This window comes from Phalacrocorax aristotelis, chromosome 8 (genome assembly GCF_949628215.1).
Source record: "Phalacrocorax aristotelis chromosome 8, bGulAri2.1, whole genome shotgun sequence".
NCBI lineage: Eukaryota > Metazoa > Chordata > Aves > Suliformes > Phalacrocoracidae > Phalacrocorax > Phalacrocorax aristotelis.
The window spans coordinates 44028287-44050346 of record NC_134283.1 but is presented as its reverse complement, the minus strand read 5'-3'; the positions used below and the strand labels follow the sequence as shown (position 1 = coordinate 44050346).

The window sequence follows — 22060 nt, the reverse complement described above, 5'->3', positions numbered from 1 at the left end:
TGACACTTTAAACTGCGGTGCTCCTGTTAATTGTAATATTTTAGCCTTATCAGATCACGCTGCTAACTTCTTTGTTGGAATAATCTGAAGCTTCGCTTGAATAACTTCACGGCTTAGTTAAGTTCCTTTCCTGAAAACTGCACGTGCCCTACAAAGGTTTTGTATTCTCCCCTAAGAGGTAGCTTATAAGCACGAACCTTTTAAACGTTTTCTATACCGTGGCCGTGCCTCAGTGGGTATTTGCTGTAGGGATCACCGTGTATGTAACTCCAGTGTTCCACGTAGCTGAAGTTTCAGACGTACTTTCCAACCATAACTTCAGTGAAAACAGATGGAGCTGACCCACTTTTTTAGGATTCGTCTCCTCACTTGTCTTAGCCTCCTTTTAATTCACACGTTAGTCTCCTCTTTGCGTTAACCGGCTCTTAAGTTATTTCACCTGCTAATACGTGTTTAAACGTGATGGCTGTTGACAGTCTGAGTTTGCAACGCAGCAGCTCCAACTACTGAACTGCTAATCTGCCACGATGCTCTTAATCGAGTAGGGTTTTTCTCTAATTCAATGTCTGTATGGGGTCGCTTTCGCTTGAGCTCGGTCGAGTGGGGTAGGTCGGGCATACCTAACTCAAGCTACCAGGTCTGTAGTGAAGACAAATTTACTTCATATGTGAAGCCAGATATTTTCAATTCCATGTACTACTACGGTCACAAATGAAGTGACTTAGGAGTCAGTGACCTGTAACACCCCCCACGCCCCCTCCTGCCCCAGGAGTATCTAGCTCAGCTCTTTTTTGCTGGTAGTTCCAGCACCCTCGGCTCTGCTTGCGTGGTTCCTTCTCCAGAGCTGCTTGCCCTGAAGTCGCCTCTGTTCTTAGGTGTCCTGAAGGTAGCCGCCTTTTAGAGTCGATCAGCTGAATCGCATTGGATTGCCTTAAGCCTCTTTCCTTAGCCGCTGCGTTACGCTGCTCATCATATTTTGTTGCAGCTGTGTTTTTCATCTCTCTCAAAGAGCGCCCATTAAGATGATATGCTCCTTGTGATGGTACAAGAAGCAACGTAAAGACAGAGGTCGCAAGTTAAGGCTCAGTTTTAGAGAAGAGGTTCTCTGTCCTGTTTGCTGGGAGGATGAAGGGGTGACGTGGAGTTGAGGGAACTCTCACTGAAACCGCTGTCTGCACAGAGTACTTCTGAGTTTTTGGAATTTATGTCTGTTTTTACAAAGCCTGTTTAATGTTTAATTAACGTCTACTAATGTTTTCTTGTCAACACTGAAATGCATTGTGAGTGCTTTTGGGTATCTGCAAGTAATAACTATTTTACAAAAGACTCTTCTTGATATTTAGGCTTTACATAGCGGGCCGTGATGGGAGGTGCTGAGTAAATTGAAAAAATTATAAGAGTACCATCTGATTAGAATTTTTCACGCAATTTTTCTTTGTCCTTTGTTGTTATTAAGGATATTGTAACATGCACTATTGCCAATTATTTTTATTACTGAAAAGGTAAAATAGGCTGTTCATCTCATACTTTTTTGTTTGCTTTTTTTTCCATCCCACTCTAGTTTTGGCAAGCAGTCTGGAGGGAAACGAGGATGCGAATGTATCATATTGGAGCCTTCAGAAATGATTGTGGTAAGACAGATTTTTTTCTCAAATGCATTTAAATCTATTGCTGGTTTCAGCAAATTCTTTCTGTTTTATAGCAGAAAGCTTATTGTAAAGTATTCTATAAAATTGCAGCAAAATTGCCTTGATTTCAATTATACCTATGGCTGCTATCGTAATGGCAATAGCTATGTAAATTTAATCTAGATGGGTAAATGATGATGATGATTAGGTCATTCTTTCTAAAATTATGCTTACTTGAGTTTCAAAAGCCTACCAGTTAACGGCTGAGTTGAGCATTCCTGAGTCAGGCAACGATGGACTGCTCTCTGGAATATTTGATTTACCTCCTTACCCCCCATTTCAATTGCTTCTTACCACACGCCAGCCGTGCTGGGTCTGGCACAAAAGGCCCTCCTACCCCTAGCCTCCGCAGTTCCACAGAGTGAAGGCTTTTAGGTAAGAGGAGAAGGAACATGAGAGTGCTTAGCTAAGCTTGAAGGAAAAGGCTTTCAGCTTAGTTGTCACTGACCTTTTCCTTGTCCAGCTTTCCTTCTGCTTCTTCAGAACACTTACTGCTATTACCGAGTTCTTGTGTACTCGCAGGTTGTAACTCGGTCCCTCCCAGGTTGGTGCACGCATTCTGTCAGCAGCTGGAATATTACGATGGCTTTTCCATAGTGCAGACCGACGATGTACCCTAGTAGTGTGGCTGGGGACTCAGGAGGAGCTCTCTCAACTTTGATCTTACGAGATGCTGCTAATGGAGCTGGAACAAAAATGTTTGTTGTTCTGAGAAGACATGTCAGTTAAGCGGGCTTAGATCTCCAAGCTGCGATTGATTTGGCTTCCTTCTATCTAGATACAGTAACACTGATGTCTCTTACTCCTTGAGTATGTGAATATTCAGCTTCTATGAGAAATTTGGTTCTCACAGTACACTGACAGCCCTGGATGTCAGAGATGTCCCGTGCTGAGCACACCTGCTGTCCTTTGTGCCAGTCTTTGTGCAGCCTCAGTCTTGATTCTGCTCGTGGGCTTTGATAGCATCACTAATACGCTCTTCGCTGCAGCAGGTGTGTTAAGCTACAGTCTGCCATGTCCTGAAGTAAGTGCAGGTAGGAGCGCAGGAAGCCTGACAGTCCTCTGGAGTGAAATAGTTCACTTGTGTATTCCCAGTTATCCAGTCTCTTCTCAAAGCTGGAGCTTTGGAGTAGAGATTTATGCCTTTGAGGGATGCCACAGGACTGCTTGGGTGAGGACACATGCAAGCCGTGTCACGTGAATGCCCCAGGCAGTCTGGTTTGCCACTTCTGCTTCTCGTTTTTGCCTGTTAACTGCTGCTGCTGAAGATTTGGTGTGCTGAGTTGAGTACGCCTATGTCTCTGAGTTGAGTACCCCTATACTGCCTGGGGTGAGCTGAACCTTGCACCTCAACGCTCCCAGCATCTTGTAGCATGGAATGACAAACACTCACGTATCCGATCGTATATAGACTTCTTGTATCTCTGTTATCCTTCAAGCTGATGTACCGGAGAGAAGAATTTGGTCTGTTTGGACCACTTTCACTAACAAACCAGTTACACAACTCTCAGCTTCTGTAACTGGTGCCACAGACATTACCAGACTTGGTGTGCTGCTTCCTACAAAACCCTAATAGACGGCGATGCAGCTGCCGTTTGCAGCGGGAGCGGCCTGCAGCGTGCGTGGGAAGCGTGCGACTTTCCTTCCAGGGCTGGCTGGTTAGTCACGGCAAGTGCAGCTGCGAGTTTATAGGAAATACATGCCACGGGCAAAATATGTGATAATACAATATTCTTAGGCAATACCAACATCCTTGTTTGGCCTTATCACCTTTGTTGTTAAAAAAAAAGAAAAAAAGAAAATACAAGATGATGCAAACAAAAGAGTAGCTTCTGTGCAGTGTGTGCTACGCAGGGGGGAAAATGACCTTATTAAAATATTTTGTGAAGAAACTGGAGTGTTTTGTGTGTGGATAGCTTGAGTAGCTAAAACTGGGGAGTGTTTTTTCAGAGGAGCGCACTGGCACAGTCTTTGGAGAAGCCAGCGTTGGCCGCGTCAGCAACGTCAAATGCTGCTGGTTGCTCCTGCAGCCAAATGCGTGCCCTGGACAACTGTCCTCTCTATTTCAAACCTCACGAACTTTCTGTAATTGTAGTTAAATCCCACTGAGAATATAGAGATTATAGGGATACCTGAAAGTACCTTAAATCCTGTGTTGGAACTTCACTGTATTTTTCTGTAGGAAAATCAGAGAACTAAAAGTGGAAAGTTGTTCATTATTTCTATGTTCATTTTTTACAGATAAATGTAGCTAAAGATACTATTAACTGTCAGTCTTCTGGGTAGGACTTGAAGTGCGGTGAGAGAAAAGCATCAGTGTGGTGGCATGCACCTTGCTAATGATCTACACCGACACAAGGTGCACTTGAGTTTCATTTCCTTGATTAATTTATCCTAATTCTTTTATTTTCTCTCACTTTTTTTTAATTTGCAACATTCTAATGAGGTTTAATACATAATGAATATTTATCTTCAAGCAAAAGAATTAGCTACTTTAATGTAGTTAAAGAACACCATCTTTTTCCGCTGCTGACAGAGTCTGCTTCCCCACCCCCTTCTTTTTAGGATGTAAATCAGTGTTGTAGCGGGAATCCTCTGGGAACTGACCCACTTTAAAGGCCATAAAATGTGGTCAGCTTAAGTTAATGAGGATAACAGTGTGTGAATGGGCATCGTAGCTTATATTTTTGGAGGCTGAGCAATCTATTGAATTTATAATAGCTCCATTTATCACTTAAGAAAATGGCCCAGAATTGCAGCATATCTCAGTGAACTGAAGAGTTCTTTCTGTTGTTCCTCGGTGCTTTAATTTTCTTCTTCAGATCTAAGTGTGAGATTTCAGAAGAGCAGCATGATATTTAGAGGTGGAAAATATTTCACTGCTGGCACAGACTGCAGAGTGAGAGTGAGGAGAGTCCTATGATCCTCCTCGATTTTTACGTGGCAGCAAGTGCCGCGGGTGAAGCTGGTTGTATGGAAGCATTCTGCTGCTGCCAGTATTCAAGGTTAATAAAAACAACACCCTTGATTACGAACTAGCCAGTTAACAACACTATTCCGGTCTTCTTGCGCCATATCGAAAATGAAATAATACGAAGAAGTGTACGGAGCAGCAGTCTCCATCTGACCCCGTGGCGTGTTGGTCAGCCTGGTCCCCCCTGCCCGGCGATGGACAGGGACGCGGTCCTCCCTCCGCTCCCGCTCCAGGGCCTGGCGCACAGCATCCGCAGAGATGCTGGATTCCTCCTATGGAGCGTTCATCCTGCTCGGGGGGTCGTGGGGAGGTTGAATATGCCCTCTGCCAACAGAAATTTTTAGTTTTAACCAGGTGAAAGCTCGTCTGAGTGATGAGCAGCACGAGGGAGCCCTGACCTGCCTCTCCTGATAACGTGCAGCGTATCAAGAACCATTCATATACGTTCTTGTACATCATCGTCTGATGGCCAGCTGGACTCAAAATACTGATTTGTGCTGGTGGTACTAAACTGGAAGCTGTGTGGGGTGGCGGTCTTCCCTGGGTTTCTGACTTTTGTTTTGTTTTTGTCAGCAGCAGTGGCATTAACTGAAGGAAGCAGGTGGTCTCAGTTTCTGAGTTTCCACTAGCAGTTGGTTGTTTTGCCTTTGTGCTACCAAATAATACATTTACGCTGACTTAGTTTTCAGTTGAAATTCTTTTTCTTCCACAATTCTACCTTCGTGATGTTTGTTTTACTTTAGTCTTAAAAAGTAAGTTAATTAAACCTATTCAGTTCGGGGCTGCTTAATAAGGGTCATTGTCAGGCCACTTCAGCGGGCCCTCGGCATCCAGGTCAGCCTGTTATACTGGAGCAGCTCTCCACTTGTTTTGGTTTCTATCAGCCTGTAAGATTGAACACAGAGAAAAAAGGAAATAATGCATTTACTGAAGGAGCTCATGTACTGCAGCACACGTACAAAAAAAAAAAATCAAGAATGAAATCAACGCAATTTTGGTTATTGAATAGAGTAACTCTGTATGAAACTAAACTTCCTTACTTCTGGAAGCCTCTGTAACACTTGAGCAACATTACTGCTAGCTGGAATTCCATATTTCATGCTAGGTCAAGAAGGGCTTCTCTATCCAGTGACTTACTACTTACTACACTTCTGGTGATAACAAATGGCCTGTTTAAAGGGATTTTTTTGTCTGCCTGCGTGTCTTGTATTTTTTTTACATCCTTACACCGCTGTGCATACAGCAACGCTGCCACAAGACCTCTTTGCTCGTTGTCCCGTGCCTTTGCAGACAGGGAGTCAAATTCTAGTGAAAAGTGTGGTTGTCCAGTGCTGGGAGAACTCTGCTCTTCTGCTTTCTTTATCGGTAGCACCCTGGTGCAAGGTTCACTCTTCTCTTTTAACTACGCTGTCTTTAACCTATGTTGCCAATGTATATTATTCTTTAGGAAATCAAAATTAAGGCAGAAGGCGAGCCCAGGTGCTTGCACCTTCCTCTGACCTGAGGTAGACTTCGCCGCTTGGAAAGAGCGATATGGAAAGTAGATGTGACCTTGCTTTTGTGATGGTTCAGATGTTCTGGTTATTTTCTTGTTCCTGTCTGTTAACTCTTTCTGGGTTTCATTTCTTTATTCCTTTTGAATCGTGATTTTGAGATAATTTACTCCAGTAGGTGAAGTGAGGGCTGCGTGAGACCACACAGAGGTTCTTCGCCTGTTCTGGCACTAAAGTCTTATGTTTAGGATTTTCAAGTGAAATCTGAGCAGGGAGAATCATTGAGGACAGCAGAAACTCCTATACAGTAAATGTAGAGGAGCTTCTTGCCCGGCTGCAGCCTGTTTGCATGTCTGCTCTGCTTCCTGCTAGGAGATATTTTTCCAAAACATCAAAAGGAAATGGGAAAGGATGGGACTGCTTTTTATAGAAAAAAGGAATTGTAACTAGTGAGATAAAAAGGTTTCATGTTGGCTTTTACTAACAAGATAAATTTCCCTAATTTTTAATGTTCACTTGCAAATAATATTTAACATCAAGTTTCAGTTCTTTCTATGTAATCTGCTGGAAGCGATTAGAAGCTAGTATGACATAGGTGAAGCAGCTATTTATAAGAAGCTGGAATATTTAAAGTTGTTTAGCTGTGAGTGGTACTACAAGTAAGTTATGTTTTTAAAAATTACACCGGTAAAATAGGATATAATTCAGCGCCTTTACCAGATTTTTAAATAGTCAAAGAAATGGTAACTTCTGTGGCAAAATACATGAGAAACGAGCAGCGTCTGTAACTCATGTTGTATCTGGTATGTGTGGGTGCAAAGGGTTTCTGCTAGTGAGTGACATTGTTTAGAGGATACGTGCGCCTTTTTTTTTTTTTAAACCTTTTTTTTTTTAAATCTGTTTCCTGGAAGGAAACTGCGGCCTCCGGCTCATTGTAATAACGTAGTTCTGAGACACGCAGCCGTGGTTCTCCAAAATGTCCGCAGTCGTTTTCTCAAGAAAAATTTAACTGCTCTGAACTTATGTCTGTTCCTTCCTCATGAGCTTCATACGGCTCCATCGACTTTCGGTGATATGGAAGAACTGGATGTTTAACCAGGAGCCTGAACATGTGTTTCAGGTGGAGAACTCTAAGGACAATGAGGAAAACATCTTGCAAAGAGAAGTCCCGCTCAGGCAGTCCCGTCGGAGGTTTAGGAAGATCAACCAGAGGGGCGAGCGTCAGACCATCACTGACAACGTGGATTCCAGCAGTTACCTGTCGGTGAGTCTGCTCTCCGCGGTCGGGTCCCCTTTGCATCGCGCCATGTGCGCGGCGGCTGGCGTTCCGTTTTATTGAGAATATAATTGATGTTGAGAAGGTGAGATGAAACAGTCCATGTGTGTCACTTTTGAGAACGCTTTTTTCTTGTTGGGGAGCGCAAGGGTGCTTTGGATTTGAACAGGATAGGAGGAAGATTCAGGCACGAGTTAGAAAAGAGTATTTTTGGGTTAGGGGGTTTCAGCTGAGCACTACAAATAAATCTTAACATGTTTGCTGGATGGAGAAGTGCTCATTCTTGGGTTTTGTTGGTTTTACTTGGAGCCCTTCTGGCAAGATGTAGGAATTGGTGATTTTTTTTCTTTTTTCCCTTAATAAATTTGAGCTATGGTTTGGAATTGAGTCGATCACGAATGCAGTTCAATACAGTATCAACACTGCCCTTGTACTTGGTCATGTTTACTTGCTTAAAAATAGCATGGTGGTAATTCAAGCATCAAAAAGAGTAACGGCAACTCATTTGCTAGTCTTAAAGAACATCACAGACTATATAATCTGTGCTGTGTGAAGGCATGTACAGCTGTGGTTTCAAGGCCACAATGCTTTTATAAAGGTTTCTCTTTACCATTATTTTTCACATACAAACTTCCTGCTTGGTAGCAGGATATACATGCGATCTAGGCAAACTATTTCATTGAAAATAATTGCTCTGGATACTTTGATTTGCTTTGAAAATCAAAGGTTAAGAAACAGTACTAGCATTGAAGTATACAAACCTCGAGTAGTCTTCATGCACAGAAAAGAAGAAAAAAACCAAATTCAAGTATTTAAGTTGTTCCCTTTTTCCCCATCTTCCTTTTCATCTCCCCAAAAGGAACAAAGCCTCTCTTAGTTGATACACTTCAAAATATCTGATGTGTGCAGTTAGATAAAAACTTAATATTTCCTCTGTTGCAGAATAAACTGCTGGGGTTTTTTGCGTGTTGGTAGCTGTTGTATCGCAGGTGGTGATTTTAGGCTTTCCGCAGCATTAGCATGTCTGTGAGTAGAGGTTACTTTGGCATTTGTCTTATAAGCAGAAAAGCTCTTGTTGCTGTGACAGGAAGAGAATCTGCTTCTTGAAGTTTAACGTCCTCTGCCATCTCATTTCAAGAGCTGTCACATGTGCTGGATTTCATTGTTAGTAAGTCATCTCAATTAGTTATTGATGAAATGAGATGTTGGATCCTCGTGCTCTGGGCAGTCGTGATTAAGGCTTTGTTTAGGAATTAAATTCCAATCTGTGTAAGACCAAATCTGTCTCTTTGGTGTTTGTGACCATGAATAAGCACACGGAAAATAATTTTCAGACTTCAGTGATAAGAAGAGAATCCCAGGAACAGGCGATGCTGATGCTACCCATGCAGCTTGCCCGGAGGGGCGTGTGGGAAGGGACTCGGCATCTTTGGTCTAAGAAAGACCAAGTTACGCGGTGGCCTCTTGAACGGTGTCAGAGATGGTCAGTTACTGGTGTCAGGAGTCAGTGTGCTGCCCTCGCAGGATTGTGGTTAGTCAACGAATTATGTCCTCATTAGGATTTTTCTTCATGTTGCTCTATTTTGTTATGTTGCCAACCACATGGAGCGCACGCGTGTCTCTGCACGTAGAGTTTCTTGTTGCAAACCTGGTGGCTTCCTCAGATTTATGAATATATATATTTTGATCAGCATTTGATGGGAAATGGTATAAACTTCATCAATCAACAGCACATTCCTAAATCTGCTTTTATGACAGTTAATTAGGAATATAGAAAGAGAGTCCTGTTAACACTGCTAGGTGTTTTCCTGGATGAGTGAGTGCTAAGTGGCAAGGAGTAAACAACCACCTCTCTGACAGAAAACCTGCAAGCTGTTGGGTTTTCAGCAGCCTGAATTGAAATACCAGTCCTTGCTTTGCTTTGTAGACTGTAAGCTCCTAATTGGGAAGTGTCACACTCGCAGTACTCGGTGTAGCAAAAAGTAATTTGTAACTCAACAGATGACTAAGAAATCAAAAGACGATAACCAGCTGCCTCTTTGACAAGTAAATGAAAATTGGGTGCTTATTTTTCTGTATTCCACTCTAATCTGGTAAAATAATGAGTTTTTTTCTGAGGTATGGTTTGTTCTGTGCCTAGGTTTGACTCTTACCTGCGTGAGTCTGCTCATACATGGCCATTGGTTCACAACCGTCTTGAAAAACAGGCTTTATAATGTAACCCTTTGTGTCGGGCCATGTGAGAACAGGCAGGATAAGGAGGAGGGTTTTTCAATGAAACTTTTATTTGACAAGAACTTGCAATGAGGTTTACTGCCAAAGTGGGAAAACTGTTTACAAACTCGCCGGCAGATTTCCTCTCTGGCATAATGCGAATGAATAAACGCAGTGTTGTATTTCACTCTCCAGCCTGTTGCTAAATGCTCTTTGACAGATGCTGAATGTGGCCTGATGGACCTTTTGTGAGCCATGCTTGCTCGGGAGGGCTCGGCGCTTTCCAGCCAGCCTGCTAGGACTTCGGCAGGCTCCAGCGGTATGATGCTGCAGCACTCAACTTGACACTGCTGAAGTTTTTAAATGATTAATCTCTTAAGCACAAGTTGTTTTCTGCTTTCTAAAGGAAATTTAGAGCCTCTAGGTATTGAAACTTGGTGTTGCTTTATCCCAGCTCAGAATTTTTCCTTTCATGATTAAACAGAAGCTCTCTTGCGTTTGCTTTTCAGGGGAATTAGTGTTGCAGTCTCTATGAACTCCTTAAAATGTAAATCTCTGTGCATTAAATATACTGTGATTAGTATTTACGATTAAGGTTAATCTTTGTTTTTATAAGACATTACCCATTAGGTTGTGACATGAGCTTGCATCTACTTCTTACTTGGAGCTCCCTGCTTCTTATTGCTGAACTCATTCTGTAGAAGTACCTGTGACTGGCCACAGAAGAGATTTGTATGCAGATACTTTAAGTGTAATATTTTAAATGAATGTTACCGTCTTTGAAGCTATTCCTTTCCCTGATGCCTCTTCCTTAAGTAAAAGATCCCTAGCACTTCATTGAACTGCATAACTTTGGGATAGTTGACAAATTACTGTATCTGAATTCCTCCCCCCCCCCCCCCAATGAACTAACGTTAAAAGTGGTTCATCTGGGTGGGTTCCTTTGAAGGAGTTAACATTAGATTCCTTTACTATGTTTTTGTGGTTCATAGAGCAATATTGTTTCACAAGAGCACTGGTCTCCTGCAGAATAAGTACTTAAAGTTGGGTGTGGTGGTTGGTTTGTTTGGTTTTGTGTTGGCCTCTTTTCTTCTTGTTGTTTGTGTTTTTTTGTCGTTTTTTTTTTTTGTGGGTTTTTTTGTTTGTTTTTTGTTTGTTTTTTTATTTGCTCGTTTGTTTTTTTTTTTGTTTGGTGATTTTGGGGGTGAACGTATGCCGACAGCGTTATTTCTTCTCACTCAAACTGTACAGGTTTGTATTTCTGCTTATACCATCAAAGTGCAAAATGACATGAATTTGTTCTCGCCATACATATGCAAGAAACGACGTTAGCCTCGCTCTCGTTAGGTAGGTGAACTGCCTCGGGTCTGGCTCCACTTGCCGGCTGCCCAGCAGCCCTCTCGAGGTTCTGCTGGCGGTGGCTTTTTCCCACCTACAGCGCAGCTAGCCAGCGGGGTGCTGGGGATGAAAGCGTGCTTGGTGAAACACTTCTCAAACGGTTTGGGGTTTTGGTGGGGGGGTTCCCCCCCTTCCCCAGGGTGCAAAATAGCACGGCCTCCCACCGTGATGGAGGTGGCGGCTCCGTCGCAGTGGGTCACGTGCAAGGCTAAGGCCACGGTGACAGCCCGAGCACGTGTGGCTGGCTGCCTGCCTGGGGCGGGTCTGAGCATCCCCATAATTGCGTGATCTCTTTATCCCTGGGCATTTCTGGCCTTGGCCTTGTTCGGTTTTGTCACTTAAGTCTTTGCAGCTTGCGCGTCAGCACCAGAGTGACATCCTGACTGAGAGGGAAGGGTGAGGCTGGAGTCGCGTGGAGAAAGCTCTTGCTCAGACTTAATTCATTAGAAAGAGATGTGCCATTGGCATTAATTATGCCTGCTCTTGCTTCAAATCTTATGTGTTAGCATGATTGCATATCTTTTTGGAGATGTGCACTCTGTGCATGTTACTGTCTGTAGCATAGATAAGAATCCAGACAGGAACCAGGGTCATGCAGCAGCTTTCACAGCTGAGATAAATACTGAGTCATTTTTAGTTCTTAGTCTAGTTCTCAGACCAATGAGTAATGCAACTGTATTTTTTTTTTTAATTACAAAAGAAAAAAGTAATCATGGTGATCTCTGTTCATCTGCGTCCCAAACTTTTGCGACCACACAGCAGGTGCTTACAGAACTAGACTAGACAGACGTGGGAAAAAATGCTTAATGGTAGTTCTGGTGCTTTCTAAAAGTTAAATTGCTGTTTTGATCTCGGATCAAGCAATTGGAAAATACATTTTTCAAGTATTTGTCTTCACAATTAAAAAATAAAACCTTACATAGTAAGTTTTGCATGTATATTTCTTGCAGTGATCAAAACCAAATGGGGTTTAACAATTTGATACAAAGCTCTACATGATCATCATACCTGTAAGCTCAAATCTTTTTTCGTTTCAATAAATTAAAATTAATTTATTACCTACATACATTTTTTGATGGTTCTCTCTGATTTTTTTTTTTGAAAAGACGACTATTTGTATGTCTAAAAGTAGTGCATGTAATGCATATTTCCATGGAGTTGTGACAATATTTTGAATTCATTTTAGTTGTTAGTTCATTGTAGAACAGAATAAAGGAATTGGTACCAACCATTTAGCAGTAATCCCCTTTCTCAGAGATGCAAATTTACTTTTTTTTAAAAAACTCTTGTAAGAGGATGATGAGGTTTAAAAGATTTATTATAATACTAAGTTTTACGGACAGTATTTTAATACTTGCATCATGTAAAAATTTTCCTGGAGCCATGTAGAAGCATTTATCTTCAGAGAAGTCTGTCACTGAAGACTGCTTGATTGGCAAGTTTCTTGTTCTTTGATCATTACTTAATGTAATCCTGTCAGAGGCTGGAGTTAGCTTAGGGTATCTCACAATTTAGGAAGTGAAGTCACATTTCAGTATACTGGATCAAGCCCATTAGGTTCTTTACCATCACTAATCATTTTCCTTTTAAATGCTATAAAACACGATGGGTCTTTTATAATCTATTTTTAACTACCAGGTAAATTTGCTAAAATGGTACCTTTTATTGATCTAAAAGAACTAAGACCGACTTACAGCATGCTTCCAGCTGCCTTTTGTTAAACTTGGATGCAGCATCAGCTGGCATCTGTTTATTTGGAATGTCGGTTAATTTTGATGAGGCTGTGGCTGAGTGTGAGTGGCTAAAATCACTTGAGTGGGGGCATGATTCTCTTTGCAGCTCATTGATTTTTAATGTATTTATGTCCACACTTCCTCTTTTTGACACTTTTAAAAAATGCTTGACAGAATTTTAGCATCATTAACTAACGGATCAGAAGAAAATTTGGCTCTTGCTGAAATCCATGAGTCTTGTGTACTTGGTGGGGACAGAAGTTAATGTCGTCGGTAGCTTTCTGGAGGTGTCATGTGATGCAAAGAGATGATGCGAGTTCCTTTTTCCTAATGCTGTGTTTTATAGCATGAGGATTTTCTCAGTTCTAATCTCCATTTTAAACCTCGTGTGGCCTAGGTCGGATCCCAGCTTGCAGGTCGTACGTGCTCAGGAGCAGCAGCACATTCAGGAACCTCCATTAGCCGGGCTGCCTGGGCAGGACGGGACCTCTGTGAAAGCCCACGTATGCAGTCACTTGTTTGCAGAGCTCTGCTGAACTCCTGCCATTTCAAGTGTTTTTCTTGCTTCTGTGATCAAAAAGAAGCTGCGTCTGCAGTGCGTTCACTTCCTGAGCAGACGACTCCAGGTTTGTTGTGGCCCGCACCTAAGGGAAGCTGGCCGCTCCGCGCCTAGGTGCAGCCGCAGCTCCCGGCGCCGACAGGCGGAGGAGAGAGGGGCAGCGCATGTGGCCAGAGCCCCCCCGGCCTTCTGGAAACAAAAATTCCTGTCGGACTGCCAGACTGGTCTTTAGGGTTTGGGGAAGAGGCTGTGAATGACATAGTAGTTAAGCAGCTCAGAAGTGTTGGCTTCCCTGGCCAAATGCCTCTTCACTGGTGGAGGTGGGAACAACCTCCGGGTCCTGCTGGTGTCCAGCGTGGGAACCCCTGCTCGGCATCGCAAGCTCGCCCTGGTCTGCTGAGGCGGCTGCCCTGGGCCGCTTCCCTTCGCTTCTGTAAGCAAGGGCAAAATTGCCAAATGATGTTTGCGCATATTTTTATTTTACATATTGATTTTTTTTGTCTGCTCGTTTCGTCAGCAGTGTTACTGTCAAGGACTCCTTGAAATTCTGTCGCTGGTTATGATGGTCGTTAACAAAACACCAATCCTCAAAGTGTGCTGTGCGTTAAAGACCTTCCTAGGAATTTCCATAGGCTACTGGTGCTTCCCAAACCAATGAATGAGCGTCTGCAGTTTCCAGAGAGTAGTGAATTGGATAGGCTGAGCACCAAATAAGAAAATACTTAGTGGAAATACTGCCTCACCGAAAATCCTGGTGTTTCAGATTAAAATACATATGCAACATGTAAACCCCAATTTATCCATAATGAAAGTTGTTGTCATTACTCAAAGCTTATATTCAGGAGTTTCCCCGACGATTTTACAGACTTGACAAGCAGTTTATACCTAAACTACGAGTTACAGAAATCACCTCAATTTGGAGGTGTCGCGTGCAGCTGTTTAGCAGCGTTTAAGGACAATGCACAGATGATACTACATCGAACTGAAACTAGGGAGGATTTATTTTAAGTGAGCACCTGTATTTACTCAACTCTGGCTGCTGGCGGTAGCGTACAGCCCACGTCGTTGCCCGTGGGGGAGCCCGTGGCGGTGGGATGTGGCATCGTTCCGCAGCAGGACAGACAGACGCCTTCCTGCTCTTCAAGCTTTGGTCCCAGAACAAGGCATGGAGTTGCTGTTAGGGGGAGCTACACTTCGAGGTTGCTAACCAGGGGTGACTCACCTACCTTTCTTCAGGGCTTTATCTTTCACCTTTCATACAGCTGAAGAAGCAGCTATTTTTTTGCCACATGGACACGTACAAGCTGTTTGGTGAAAGCTTGGGTGATGTTGGGCCCTGTGACCCCAGTGTCATCCCTGCAGCAGGTTTGTGTGTTGCCCCCCCTCCCCTTGCTGAGCAGAGCTGCACCTCTCTGTGTGATAATTCAAGAAAAACTTGTGGTTTCTTACTTGCAGTCCAAACACATCGGTGTTTTTACAACAGAGCACTTTCACCAGGAAGCCTGGAACTGTTTGGAAACAGAACCTGAGCACAGTCTGCCCTTTGCAGGGAAACCTCCTCATACTGTTAACTGGGATTGAACTGGGGAGTTGCGCAGACCTTGACCTAAGCTGGTTTTGGCAGTGCTGTGGGAGGGACGTACTGCTGTGCCTGTTCTTGAGGGTGCCAGAGCAGGGGCACAGGCTGCCCGGAGGGGCTGTGGGGTCCCTTCCCTGGAGACATTCACCCCCCGCCTGGACGCGGCCCTGTGTCCCCTGCTCTGGGTGTGCCTGCTCATGCAGGGGTGGGACGGGATGAGCTCCAGAGGTCCCTGCCAGCCCCCACCATCCTGGGATTTTTCTGCCACATGCTGTCGCGGAGCAACAACCTTTCAAAAATTTTAGATATTTCACAAAGTAACATGGACAAGAAGTAAAATTCGGGTCGCTATTAATGTGCTCTGCACAAAATAATTGGTTATCTGTTTCTTCCACCTCCTTTCACTGCGTAGACAAATTTACACCATGGTAGAAATTAACTCAGTTCCTTGGAAAATGCCTGAGAAAATATTTTATGTAGCATGTTCAGAGAGTTAATCTTTGTTTTGATGGACCCTAAGGGGTTGGGTGGCAGTTCCAAAGTCATGAATTCTTTATAAGCAGCTTCTTATGCAAATGAGAATGAGAATGATGTGTGAGGGTTGTGCCCACTGCTCAATTGTATCAGGTCACTCGGGTGGTTGATGGCAAAAAACAGTGTTCTGCACCCGAGAAAGGCATTTCAGTCTTTTGGGGGACCTAAAAACCTTTTGTGTATGAGTTGCAGTTCTTTGTCAGATCCTTCTTTTTAACATTATTGTTTCAGTCTTTTGAAATGACATATTGAGTGGCTTCTTGTAGAAAACCGACAGGGTAGTAGCCAGCAAGCTGGCCGCCCGCATGCAGGGAGACGGGAGCGTGCGTGGATCTGTTTTTTATTTCCTGTCTTCCATCTGGGCTGTTTCTGTTCAATATGCTGTACTGAAATGTAGCAGCCTGGTTGTATTCTCATTTGTAGCCAACTCAACCTTTCACTTAGGTTTAGGTTCATCGTGCCTCAGAGAGAAGCAGTCGTGTGAAAGGTCACTTTGTGGTTTAGCCGGAAGAGTTGTAAGTTGGAGTTGTTGGGTTGAATGGCACGTAACACTGAAGGACTTCTTCAAAGGACTGTGACGGTGTTGTCTTCAACTTTTGTATTCAAGTTAAAAGGGTTTTCTAATTTAGAATATGGAAATCTGCATCAACTCAGTCATGTTGTTCAGAAGCCTTCTGGACCAAGTCAGGGACTGAGAATATCCTGAGCACTTTTCAGTTAAAATCACCATCAGAAAATGTCAGTGCATAACGCAAGCATTTGGATGCCCTGTTTTCCTTGAAAAACTTGGCATGAGAAGCACTATCTGTACGAGAGAATAGCTAGAAGAATATCTTTGGTTTTGGCATAGAACTGATTGCTATCTAATGGCATTTAACAGCATTTGTAATTTTACATTTGATATGTGGAAACTTCTTAATGGGGGATATATTTGACAGATGAAATACTTGAAATGGTGGATAAAATGAAGTCTCTGGCTAAATGGGACCATTATTTTAGCTTAATTCCTTGTTGATACTTAATTTGTTCTTGCAAGTCAGAGTTGCTTTCTATTGCTGGGAATTAAAGTTTTTTTTTTGTTCTTCTAGGATTAAGTTTTAGTTTGAGGTAATGTAGCCGCAATAAACTAGATGCTTGTTTTGCCTGTGTGATTTTGATTTTGTTTGCTTTAAAGTTTGGTTAACGGTTGTGGTTTGTAAACCTTGAGTGTAGGTATGGCATCTGGCCCAGCCTGTGCTTTGTCTGTTAAGATCAGTTTTTCAGATTGGGTGAGGATAACTGGGCTTTTGCTGCTGTTTTGCTCACAGTGGAGGCAAGGACCCCAAATGATGCTGGGGGAAAATTTCCAAGAGCATACACAGCCTTCCATTTTTAAAGGCAATAAGGGCTGGATCATACAAGAAAATGAGAGTTTGGAAATCCCTACGCTACGATGCTTCATCTGATGAGGGAAGCCCTGCAGAGCTGCCCTAGGGTCTGTGCTGCGCCTCCCCAGCACGGCAGATTTGGGGGTCTGTACATGATGCTGTGGTCACTCTCCTAGTAAACCCCTCGGGAGCAGTTCTGCCGGTGCCTTACCCACCCCTCTCTCCCATGTTGATGCTGGTACTGAGCTCAGCTTATGGCTGAGCTACGCCTGGCTGGTCCCAGCCTGGGTCCAGGGCCAGCTGAGGTGCCTGCGCGTGGAGTTAGGCCTGAGCCCAAGCAAGTCTGTTGGTATAGGCTCTGCCCATAGAAAAGCAGTGTGGTGTTTCCAGACATGGGTCTATGTTCTGGCAAAAAAAAAACACACATGAGATGTTATTTATGCCCAAGATGATACTCATGTCGCACATGCTCCTCAAGCTGGGTGCCCTGGCCACTAGTAAATGAAAGTTGACTGTTCAAAATCAACCTTGCTTAGAGAGGAACTTTGAAATCTGGTAGAAGGAGTTAGATCTCTCCCCCCGTCCTGCTTCCAGACTTCCAGTTTGGTGTTAATCCTCAAGAGCAATGACAGAAGAAATATTGGAAGTGGCATTGTAATGATTTTTAACCTAATCTGTGGACTTAATGTATTATTCTCAAGGTCATTTAATCAGAGGCCTTTTGCTTGTGAGAGGTGTCCTGGTACCTTATGTTCTAAATAGCCTTAATCTGCTCATTTTAACCTGAGATAGCACTTTTTCTTCCCTCATTTATAAAAACTGTATTTTGTATTGGCTTTCATATCAACCTTTGGGCGATGATAACGAACATATACATTGGTGGGCTTAACGTGAAACTCCGACTGGCTTCGCATGTAGGTGGCAGCTGAGGGAATTATGGCCAGGTCCATGTTAGGTTTGGGCTGTGATCTCAGTTTTAAGCCAAGATCAAGGTAACGTTTTAGTGATCAAAATTCTGAATGTGTTTGGGAAATTTTGCTGTGGGATATTAGAGATTTCATCCTTTCAGTATCTCTGGGTGGATTCAGTCCCACAGACTGACCCTTCTGGGGTTGGTATCTTCTCCTTCTCATCACCAGGGATTTTTGGGTTGTGTACCTTCCCAAACTTCCCCGCCCCATGCTGAAATGAGATGTCAGGAAGGAAGGGAGGAGCGTCATATGAATCATCTTGGTTCGAACCGTAGAAATGAACTTTTTGTTTGAGTCTGTAGCCGAGGGGGCTTCCCCTTTCCCCCCATGCTGGCGTTGTCCCTGTTTGCGATGCTGATCATGCCGCTGCCCGACGCTGCAGGGAGCGTGTGTGCTGGCAGCCAGAGATCTGCCGGAGAGAGCTGTGATTTATAAACATATTTAAGAAAGTATAATAAACCATGTAAATCTGAATCGCTGCAAATAGATGACCTTTCCGTGCTTAACACAACAGCTGAAAAAAGATGGTTGGGGTAGTGCGAAAGCAATGGAGAAATTGAATCCATGGTGCCTTTTTATTGTTCCTTCTGTATTGCTGGTGCTATATTTAGAAGCTTACATCACTTCAGGGATGATGACAGTCTCTGCCCTCCCTCTCCCGCTCCCTCCCGCTCTCCCTCGCTCCTTCCCTTAGGATGGATCATGTTTTCATACTACTTAGGAGTCCTACAGATCTTTCGGTAGGATTTTTCTACAGCCTGTTAGTAAGTGCTACCATGGAAAGCGACGTATTTAAGGACGCGGTTGCACCATGTAATGTCACCCTGAAGGGGAACAGGAGCTCGCGGTGCTGCTTTCCCTGCCTCCGCTTCCTAAAAGGGTCAGGAACAGGGTGGAGAGTTGTTGTATTTTTTTTTTTCCTTTAATCAGGAGTTCGTGAGAAGCCCTAATGAGGGTCTAACCTTGCCACGAAAGTACAATGATTCATTTAAGATGCTTAAGTTAAATGGCAGGGAGAAACCGGAGGAGCATGCCAGTGACACTGAATCGAGCAAGCTGTGCCAGCGTAGCAGGGGCTGCATCCAGCTCGCGCTGCAGCTGGCTCTGTGTACTGCACCCCACGCTCCCCATCGCCTGCCTTTCCAAAAAGCTTTAAAGTACTCAAATACAGTGAAATAACCTCTTGATGCAGGTGCCTTTAATGTTAAAATATTTCTGCGTTATGCGGCTGCATTTGGCAATTCCTGCTCGCAAAACTGTATTAAGATGAATTATTTTAGCCTGAAACATCTTTGCCCGAGTGTGTGAAATGACAGATTGCTTTCCAAGCAGCTGGTCTCCTTCCCCAGCCCCCACCGTGAGCTTGGAGTCAGGATGCTACCTTAGGTGCTCTGCTCAAAAGGGGGGGGAGCAAATTAAGGTACCGGCTCATAGCGGAGCGCTGCTGCAGGGGGACGCGGCAGGGGACAGCGTGCCAGCGGTCGGCTGGCTCGGAGGACAAAAGGACAGAAGTCCACAAGCCCAGCCCTCGGACCCAGGCCCCTCGGCTCGCTGGCACGCCGGCGGCTTCTGCCTTTTCAGCCAGTGCCATGATTGCTCTGAGATCAGCACTCGTCCTCCCCGCCGGCGCGGCACAATGGGCTTGGCTTTCTCTGATTGATCAGGAAAAAGTAGTGCTGCTTGACGGGTTCCTTCTGCTGTCGGCTGCGAGTGCTCTCTGCTTTTGCAGAACTTCCATTTGCGGTGGCCTTAAATAGGAGAGGTCTGTAATCCTGCTTAACTGAGCGTGCATTTAAATTATGAAAGGCCTTACTATCCTTTTAAAAACATCCCATTTTTCAGTGACTTTGTCTTGTTAGACATTTAGAACACACAGATTCATTTAACAGTAGGGAGGATTCAGGTAGCTTTATGGGAGGATAAAGGGAGTATGATGCATAGAAACAGACAGAGTAATATTTCTGTCGTGGGAAGAAATCAGTGTTAAGAAACAAAGACCACCTTTAATTCAGAGATTGTAGACTGAAGGGTTTTTTCCTTAAGATTCTCTGAAAACTTAGAATCTGGCTTAAGATGAGCCATTTACTGCTTGTGATTCTGCCCGATGCTGCAGGTCTTCACAAGTATTTTGATCCTGACCACTGTAGAGCAGCCTGTGTATCGGATTGTTTTGTTCATCTCCGAGTTGCTTTAGTTTTGAGATTTGTCGTTAAACAGACGATTTATAAAAACTTACAGCGTTGTGCAGCAGGCAGCTGGGGCTGCAGAAATGCATGCTGTTTAAAAAAAAAAACCCCAAACAAAACAACACTGCCCCCCCCACCCCCCAAAGCCAAGGCAGAGCTGAGTGGGGGGATGCCTGAAAAGCTGGGGTGTGGAAGTAGGTCAGGTTTTCCCCCTGCTCGGGGCTGCGCGGGCAGGCAGGGCTGTGCCGAGCTGGCTGCAGCCCCCTGGGACCACCGCCGCCGCGCTCATTGGCGGGACGGGCAGAGGGATGATGTCATCTTCACTTAAAGGCAAAACTAGAAGGAAATAGAATTTTGTTCCCATTATTGAGCTGGTGTTTACAGTAGTTGTAAAATATGGCATCCGCGCCAAAACCTTTAGTGGATTGGATTTCATGCACAATGCAGCGGGTTTAAAATGCGGTTGGGAGATGAATATCTGCCCGCGTAGCCGGGGGATGGAGTTTGTGCGCTATCGGTGTGCGTGCAGGCAGGGAGAGGTTTCCTTTAGCTGGGTGGGTTTTCTTTTCTCCTTGATATAAATTGTGATGGCGATAATTATAATACAGGTAACACCGCCTGAAAGTATTTGGGTGTTCGTTGCTGCTGAAGATCTGTCAGTGGGGCACTGTATTTGATGTTTAAGGTGCTTCTGAATCCAATTTTGTGAATTATTAGAAAAGATGCATCGCAGTTATATGTAAGGTGAAGCCTATTGTTCAATATTGAAGGAACAGTAAAAGAAACAGCTATTTATATAGCTGGTGTAATGCATTTTAAAAATCTGAAGTAATTATCTGAAATGCTTTCAGCTTTTAAAAATCAAATAGACTTTGGGTTTGCAAATTTTGCAAGTGCAGGAATGAAGTTCAGTGTTTCCTTTATGTTTAAATGCAAATTAAACCCTGTAATATTCTTGAAGCCTAGTTGCATCTATTATTATTTTCATTGTCGGACAGAGGTTAAGTAAATTTGGGTATCAATGCCAATTCTTTTGTCTTTTTAAGACAGTTTTGGAAGGTGCTAGGGGTAGGCTTTTTCTTAGTTAAGGCGCAACTTCCATCGTAACTTGGGCTATATGCCGGGAAGAATTCGGCTTCTGGACAGCTGCGGCGAGGAGCCGTTGGTTTGAGATGGGGTGGGGTGTCCCGTTGGTGTAACTTGGCTTCCAATATGTGAGAATCTTCTTCCACACGCCCCTTGGCACAGTGGATGCAAAAGAGCTTTCTGTAGATCGCCTCAAACCGCCTGATGCCGTATTCAAGAATAAGCAAACAAACAAACAAAAAAGGATTTTTGGCCCTCGCTGCCACCAGGCCACTCTTGGAAGCGCTTCTTCTGTACACGAGGTATGTCCATCAAGGGCTGGTTTTGTTTTGGAGAATTACCCTCGAGTCTGATGCAAACTGGGAATAATGAGGTACATGGCAATGAAAATTCTTTCCAAAGAGAGGAGAACGGAAACAGTGAGTGCCCCTTCTTGCAGATGAAGTAAATGATCCGGAGTACTAAATAATGGCTTTAACAGAGCCAGCACCCTCTGTCCCCCTCCCGTTCTCTGCCGTGCTTTCCTCTCTTCTTGCACAGCAGCAGAAGTCATTCGCCTTCTAGGAATTGAAAGCATCGTGGCAGTCCCAGCTCAAAGGTGTGGGATCTTGTAGGTGCTTCCTCAGAGCGACTCTCCAGCAGGCTGGGATGCCATCCAAGATGCTGAGCTGCTTGCAAATATTTCAGTTTTTAGTTGCAAAAAGAAACTACAAAACTAAATTGACTACTGCAGAATGAAGGCAATTTTGGCTAGAAACAGAATTGGTCTTAACTGGGGGGGCGGGCGACACCCCTACCCACTGAAACTTTTAACATGGTTTCACAACCATGAAAATTAGGAGAATTATAAACATCGCCTTTCAATGAGAAATCCACCTCTCATTCTAGACAGAAATCTCCTAAGGAGTGCATAGGATGAGATAAAAATGCTGAGGCTCTTGTGTGACAGACATATGTAAAAGCAGAAATGATTTGATTGTGAACCGATTGTGGGTGTACTTC

General features: G+C 43.9%; 1 protein-coding gene across 7 annotated transcripts in view; it reads left to right on the top strand.

The window, feature by feature from the left end:
* The window catches only part of RAPGEF6 (Rap guanine nucleotide exchange factor 6), a 134944-nt gene that overhangs the window by 41358 nt on the left and 71526 nt on the right, over positions 1 to 22060 (top strand). For all 7 annotated transcript variants that reach the window (XM_075102940.1, XM_075102937.1, XM_075102938.1 and 4 more), the window contains exons 6-7: positions 1562 to 1631; positions 7276 to 7419. In XM_075102940.1, coding sequence (XP_074959041.1) covers positions 1562 to 1631; positions 7276 to 7419 — 214 coding nt within the window. The remainder of the gene's footprint in view (positions 1 to 1561; positions 1632 to 7275; positions 7420 to 22060) is intronic.